Genomic DNA, 7834 nt, shown 5'->3' with positions numbered 1-7834 from the left:
ATAAGTAAAAAAAATTAATTCTTATACATTGGCAATCACAAACATCAATAGTAATATTTAACTTTTGTTATAACTACCTCAAGTCATATTCATGGAATGTGATGTAACTATAAATAAATAATGGGGTACAAATAGTAAAATTCCCCGAAAATAACCCAAAGTTCTCATTCTCATGGAAAAAGTCCAGCCCAGTCTATATGTGAAATATTTTCTTCAAAACGACGTCGTATCACAGCAAAGCAAAATCAAACTGGGTTTTCATCTTTTCACCGATGTTCATCAAAACGCAGTTTCAGTAACAAAAAGAATCTCAAAAACCCTGAAATGGGTTATCTGAGAAAAGCTTCCAAAACCTTAAAGCAATCAAATTATGTGTCATTGTTATTCAATTTCAATTTAACACATCAAAGATTTTCATTGAACCGTGCACTTTTCTGTACCCAATCACGCCAAAACAACACGAAAGAGAAACCCGTTATAGATTTGAGTCAGTACCCACCAGAGCTTGTGAGAAATTTCTCGATAATTGCTCATGTGGATCATGGAAAATCAACTCTTGCTGATCGCCTTTTGGAACTCACTGGAACTATTAAGAAAGGACTTGGCCAGCCTCAGTATCTTGATAAATTGCAGGTTTTTTTTTTTTATATTTATTTTTTCTGTTAAAAAAATAAATTATCAATTTTTTTTCATCTGGGTGTGTTTATTTGCATTTTTTGTGAAATGGGTATTGTGCAAAATCATTGCTTTTTTTAAGTATGTTTTTGGGTTATAACTAGGACGTGGAATGGGACAATGGGTAGGTTTTGGGACAAAAAAATGAAATTTATTGGATACCTCTGTTGTTATTTATAAGCCCGTTTGTTACTTTTCTCTCCTTCTCATGTTAAATGTCACGTTTGGGTTATGCTCTTTTCATTAAGAAAATGATTAGTTGAGTTGATTTCAATTGTATAATTAGTACTCCCTCCAGAATGAAATATAAACAAAAATGGTAATTGAAAGGTTGATGTGTTTAGACTAAATTCTTAACTGTCTTTCAATTACCATTTTTGTTTATATTTTGGAGGGAGTATCATTTACAAAAATACTCTTATTAATTTTAGTTAATGGAGTAGTTAAGTGGAGGAAAATTCTACAAATAAGAGTATATTAGTGAAAAAAATAATAAATGTTGCAGTTTTTTTAAGTGACTATTATTTTGAGACAGAAAAAGTGCAAATGAGACACTTTTTATGAGACGAAAGAAGTACTAAATTGCTCTGTGTGTAGATGTTTTGGAAAAATATAATAAACTATCTAGTAATTTCTATTGATCCTTACAATTTATATTCCGAAGGGCTTATAACTATGGACAAGTGCAGCATATTCTATGAAGCATCGACACATACAATGGCACGTAGAAACCAATAATAATATGTAAAATTCAAAGTGATTAGATGAAACTATACGTGTAAGTGTCATGATGGTGTTGGACATCAACATGCAGACACACTTTCAATTTGAGATTTTGAAGTATGGGTGCTAGATAGGTTATATTTTTATGTTTCTTGACTTTTATGTCATATGTTTACTTAATTGGCGAAGTTTGAACTTTGAAATGTCTTAGGTGGAGAGAGAAAGGGGAATAACAGTTAAAGCTCAGACAGCAACAATGTTCTATAAGAATATCATAAATGGTGACGATGGAAAAGAATCACCTAATTATTTGTTGAATCTTATTGACACTCCCGGGCATGTCGATTTCAGTTATGAAGTGTCAAGGTCACTAGCTGCTTGTCAGGGTGTGCTTTTGGTTGTTGATGCTGCTCAAGGAGTTCAAGCACAAACTGTTGCTAACTTTTACCTTGCCTTCGAGTCTAACTTATCGATTATACCCGTCATTAACAAGATAGACCAGCCAACAGCTGATCCAGACCGTGTTAAAGCCCAATTGAAATCGATGTTCGATCTTGACCCAAGTGATGCATTGCTAACATCGGCTAAAACTGGGAAAGGTCTTGAACAAGTTCTTCCAGCTGTTATAGAGCGCATACCTCCGCCTCATGGGAGAAGTGAATCTTCTTTACGTATGCTTTTACTTGATTCATATTATGATGAATACAAAGGGGTGATATGCCATGTTGCTGTCGTTGATGGTGCCCTGCGCAAGGGGGATAAGATTTCTTCGGCCGCGACTGGTAGATCATATGAAGCTTTGGATATAGGCATCATGCATCCTGAACTTACGTCTACCGGTGTCTTGCTTACTGGACAAGTTGGTTATGTTATAAGTGGCATGCGATCAACCAAAGAGGCACGTGTTGGCGACACAATTTACCATACACGGAGCGAAGGCCCTGTGGAACCTCTTCCAGGTAAATTGGTGATCTTGCACTTCCTATGTCTAGAAATTAGTTTGTCAACATTTTAGTTGAAAACTGTTACTTGTCATCTATTTTTCGTCTCATCTAGTTGGTTAACTTAGAGCCATGCACATAGGCTATTCACACTGCTTTTTACTGCACATAATTTCTCTTATAATTTATACTCCTTTTGGTCTTGATTATAAGAAAAAGTAACTAATCTCACATTTATTAAGAAACTTAGTTAAGTGTAATTAAGCTTCTTAATCTCATAAAATAATTTGTGCATTCTTCATATAGTGTCATTCATAGGAAAATAAAATCTATATTAATTTAGGAGTATTTTAGGAATGACATCATTAAATAGAGTGAAAGTAGTTAAATTTGTTTACAAAGATGACCACCAAAGATGAGTACTTTTTGCTTATATTTGAGACTGAAGAAAGTATTTCACTTTTGCATAGCTTTTAGACAGTGGACTTGCAGTAAATGGAATAAGTTCATTTCATTGTTTGAAAATTATTCTTATGAGAATATTTATTATCTTTTATAATATCGATAGGCATTTCATTGGTCTAATTTTCTTCAATTCTTAGTAATTTTATATTTGAAAATTGTAGGCTTCAAACCAGCAAAACACATGGTTTTCTCTGGTCTTTATCCAGCTGATGGATCCGATTTCGAAGCACTCAACCATGCAATAGAGAGGTTGACATGTAATGATGCCAGTGTCTCTGTTGCTAAAGAAACTAGCACTGCTCTTGGTCTAGGTTTCAGGTTTGGTATCAATTACTAAAACAATTGTATTTTAAAATTTAAAATTTGGAAAATAGAAGTTTCATAAGGAATGTGTTTTTTATGTTTCTTTTCTTTTATTGAATCAGGTGTGGGTTTTTAGGCCTTCTGCACATGGATGTTTTTCATCAAAGACTTGAACAGGTAACATCAATATCTTACATAGTGATTGCCTATTCTTGAAAATTACAGGTTACAATACATTTTGTGCATTTGTGGATAAAAAATTCATAAAACATGATAAACATGTAAGAGAAAAGGGGATATACATTGTCAGTGTAACTTTTACACCGACGTCCAATGAAAATCTAGTATTTTACAGTTATTTTCAAATGCGGTTACAAAGTGAACTTATGTGGCAATTTGACGAGTTCTCATTAGATGTTGACGTAAAACTAATTTAAACTAACTTTGCATCCTCATTAAACTCGATATATAATTGCAATTCTAAAAATCAAACTCAGATCATATAGCTTAGACATTACAAACTAATATCTGGTTTCGGTTGGATGTTGTATATTTTTAGAATAAAGTTCTAACCATAGGAAATTACAATTATGCAGTAAACATAGTTGGGGAAAGAAGAAAAATACAAACATATAACATCTGGGAGGCGAAAACAGTCATGCATTTGAAATAGACTTAGGCTGAGAACGGAAACTATGTAGATATTGACATTTTGTGCCAAAGAAAGTGATAAATCACCTGTCATAGTAAAACAACTTAAACTGTATCCAAAAGTTTTGCGGCTGCATCGAAATTTGACTTAAAAAAATTGGCTTATTCACCAATTAGTATTGATATTGCGTCGATGCTTCATAGTGTAACACACCGGAAACCAAATGATGACTTTATGCTGAGGGCCAAGATATATTTTGCAAGACAACACACCTTTAAAAAAATCTGATCTGTATGTATGCTTCATAGGCATTGCTCATGTCTTTGACTTGAAATGACCAACCTTTGTTTGTTTCCCCCATTTTCAAGATTTGTGAGTTGTTGACAACAGTATATTTGTGTAAACAGGAATATGGAGCACATATTATCTCAACTGTTCCTACTGTGCCATACATATATGAGTATTCTGATGGAAGGTAGATAACAAAGTTGTATTTGTCAGGCTAAGTTTGACTGTGTTTACTAATATTCTAGGGTTTTCTTTTCAGCAAATTAGAAGTTCAGAATCCTGCTTCGTTGCCGTCTAATCCCAAGCAACGAGTGGTAGCATGTTGGGAACCCACAGTAATAGCTACTATAGTTATTCCTAGTGAGTAAGCTCTTGCACAACCCCAAACATAGTATAATTTATTGTGTTATATGGAGATGCATTGTCGATGTAAAAATAGTTTTGCACTGACATCCAATGAGAAGTCATGATATTGCCACGTAAGTGTACTTTGTAACTGCAATTAAATATAATCACAAAATTTTGAATTCTCATTGGACGATAGTGTAAAACTATTTACACCAACAGTGCATGTCTTGTTTTATTTAATTTACTTTCTTCTTTCATAGCTGATATTCACTATCTTAATTAATCGTTTGATCTAAGGTATGTTGGACCTGTTATCACTCTTGTCTCTGAGCGTAGGGGTCAGCAGTTGGAGCACTCTTTCATTGACAGGTACGATTTTGTCAGAGTTTCTATTTCATTAATATATCAATCCTTTTCATGAAAAGTGATGTACTTTTTGGGGATAATGAAAACTTTGTTCTATTTTGTTCCGTTCTGCTCCATTCCGCTCTATTCTATTCAATTTAATTCTGCTCTGTTAAATTTAACATATCCAAAAACACCCTAAGGTAAGACTGCTTTGGCCATATCTCAAATCGACGTGGGATCACAATTCACAACACACTTCATGCCCAAGATTGGACATTTGGAGTGTCCACAAATATGAGTGGCCCAATGAGTGGATCTTAACAATTTTGGACTTAGTGATTTGTCAATTTGTCCTTCGATGTAGTTTTCTTTATTAAGAAGTTGGAAATGTTTAATATTTATTACAATGCAGATAATATTAGTTCTTGTTTAGATAGTGAGCTGTTTTATCATTTTTACATAAACTCTTACTGCTTTGTGAGTTCAATCTACAAAATATTCCACAAGTTTACATAGCCTCGCAACTTTGACAACCTTGATCTTTGTTCAAATGCAATGATCCTTTAATTTTCTCTCCTGCAGTCAAAGGGCTTTCATGAAGTATCGTATTCCTTTGAGGGAAATTGTTGTTGACTTTTATAATGAATTGAAGAGTATAACATCAGGCTATGCATCATTTGATTATGAGGATTCAGAGTAAGTACTCCCATCCTCATCTACTTTTGTTTAGTAAAATTTGATACCATATATTCTATTAGATGTCATATGTTATCAAATGTGAATATGTACCTCTGATACTTTAGATTGAAGGCGTGTTTGGTGTTTGATACATGTTAAATGTCCATTACATTCAAATTTAATTACTTTCACCATTTCAAATTATTATCAGTGTTTGTGTCGTGTCTTATTTTTCTGTCAGTATTTCATCATTAAGCAAACAACTTTATATATTTGGAACATCATACTTCCTACCTCACAATGCATTTAATGGGTTGAATTACAGTTACCAACCGTCTGATCTGGTGAAACTTGATATTCTCTTGAATGGACAACCAGTTGATGCAATGGCAACCATTGTTCATAACTCGAAAGCATATCGTGTCGGGCGTGAATTGGTGGAGAAATTGAAGAAAGTCATAGACAGGTCATTTAGTTCAAGAAATTATTATTATTTTTTTCACACCTTTTCACGAGTTTAAACTAATCGAAAAAATCATCTAAATATTGATCAGGCAAATGTTCGAGATATCCATACAAGCCGCCATTGGGTCAAAAATTGTAGCAAGGGAGACGTAAGCCTATGTTTAAAATATTGTGATAATATGTCTTTTTGTAATGGTTGCTGGAAAACCTATAGCTTCTGATATGAAAACTTATTTGAGCTTATTTACTAACATACCTCATAAGCACTTGCGAGACTGCATGAGAGAGTTTATGGAAACGATTTATGATATGTTCATAAGCTCTTCAAGATAGCTTATGAAAATAGGTTATAACTTATATGAAAATAATTTGACTTTATTTAATTTGTTTTAAAAATAATTTATACATAAGTACGTATATGATAACTGTTTTTGCTACAAACACTTAATTAAGTTGTTTATTCTAACAGATCTAAGTAATTTGTTAACTTGCCTTACTCATGTTTTTCCATGCTTAAACTCTTCACATTTATTGCAGTATTACTGCCATGAGAAAAAATGTTCTTGCCAAGTGTTATGGTGGTGATATTACGCGAAAAAGGAAGCTATTGGAGAAGCAAAAGGAAGGGAAAAAGCGAATGAAACGTGTTGGTTCTGTTGATATACCACAAGAAGCATTCCATGAACTATTGAAGGTTTCATAGTAGACGTTTGAATAAAAATTGCGCACTAGATAACGGTAACTACTTCATTTTTTTATTTAAATTTTCCAATAATGTTAATGTGCATCAGTTAGTAGAAAGAATTGCAAACAGAATATAATGACTAGTGAGTTTATCTATCTTTTGTTTTGATACTGTGTAATGATGCAACTGAGATTTTTCTCCATTTTCCCTGTGTTTTTTATGTATGTAGGTTTTGTAACCTATGGAAGTAGCTAAGGAGAGTGCCACATAAAACAATAAGAAGAAATGATGAAAGCAATTTACTTTGGTGCTTTCATTGAAAACTCATGTACCTTTTCAAATCAATCTAATTTATTAGTGAAAATGACAATTTCTTACAATTGAATTCATGTTCTTCCATTTATTTATTGATGTTCTTCAATGGAAATTGAGCTTCTAGAGGTTGATTTCATTATTACAATTTTGAGGTTAGAGAAAATGAATTGTTGTCTTGTAGTTCATTTATCAGCCGTTATTTATTGTAAATTAAAATTTTTAAATATAGTTCTCATTATTTCTATTCTGCCATTAGTATATAGTGACAACTTCACAAAAATCCCATACTGCTGTATCTTATATTATAGAATTGTATGTTATAAAATTAAAAATATGTCAAATCGTCGTTTTTTAATTTAAAAATATGAGAGAGGGATCAAAATTGTCGATTTTTAAAATAGGAGGATCAATTCCCTGAATTGGTAATAATAAAGGGAGCAAAAGTGCAATTAAACCTAATTCTTTTGGAAGGAATATAAAATTGATTTGGTGGTTGAGATATGAGAGTTAAGAAATAGAGTGATAAGAAAGTTGTAAGTTCGATATCTATCTATATTTAGTAAAATACTGGCAATATTAATGATATTGATAATTGACTTTAAAATAAAAAACTCTTGTGGGCTTTGGAGTTTCACATGCTTCTTGCATTTCTTAGCATTACGGAGCACATTTTGAATATTTGAAAATGTAATGAGTTGGCTACTATGGTCAAGTGTCATGACATCATCACTCCATAGGTACCAAACAAAAAATGACATGCATATTTTGAATATTGATAAAAATAAAATTATTATTTGAATGTTCAAACACTTCTCTTTCTTAATTTGTCTAACATCACTCTTTCTCTATTTGACTATACTATGATTAAAAAAGATTTACTCAATATTATGGACCATGTTCTCTGATGATATCAGTTCTTAAATTAACAGAGTTCACATAACTTTCATC

General features: G+C 32.4%; 1 protein-coding gene across 1 annotated transcript; it reads left to right on the top strand.

Annotated features, from left to right (window-relative positions):
- The first annotated feature begins 225 nt into the window (after positions 1-225).
- Positions 226-7130, top strand: LOC101490002 (translation factor GUF1 homolog, mitochondrial). Its single transcript, XM_004489102.4, has 12 exons — positions 226-633; positions 1610-2357; positions 2966-3122; positions 3230-3284; positions 4167-4234; positions 4307-4411; positions 4693-4764; positions 5326-5439; positions 5747-5887; positions 5976-6035; positions 6424-6624; positions 6801-7130. The coding sequence occupies exons 1-11, from the start codon at positions 325-327 to the stop codon at positions 6587-6589; spliced, it is 1995 nt and encodes a 664-aa protein (XP_004489159.1). The 5' UTR covers positions 226-324; the 3' UTR covers positions 6590-6624; positions 6801-7130.
- Positions 7131-7834: the final 704 nt, after the last annotated feature.

Source organism: Cicer arietinum, chromosome 3, assembly GCF_000331145.2.
Source record: "Cicer arietinum cultivar CDC Frontier isolate Library 1 chromosome 3, Cicar.CDCFrontier_v2.0, whole genome shotgun sequence".
Taxonomy (NCBI): domain Eukaryota; kingdom Viridiplantae; phylum Streptophyta; class Magnoliopsida; order Fabales; family Fabaceae; genus Cicer; species Cicer arietinum.
Note: the sequence above shows the minus strand (reverse complement) of the source record. Positions and strands in the feature narration are given on the sequence as shown.

What these genes read in the sequence shown, in the direction of transcription:
- LOC101490002 (XM_004489102.4), top strand. Translation starts at nt 325, where the DNA reads ATGGGTTATCTGAGAAAAGCTTCCAAAACCTTAAAGCAATCAAATTAT. An exon ending in AGTATCTTGATAAATTGCAG is followed by an intron (nt 634 to 1,609) that starts GTTTTTTTTTTT and finishes GAAATGTCTTAG; the next exon opens with GTGGAGAGAGAAAGGGGAAT. An exon ending in AAAATTGTAGCAAGGGAGAC is followed by an intron (nt 6,036 to 6,423) that starts GTAAGCCTATGT and finishes CATTTATTGCAG; the next exon opens with TATTACTGCCATGAGAAAAA.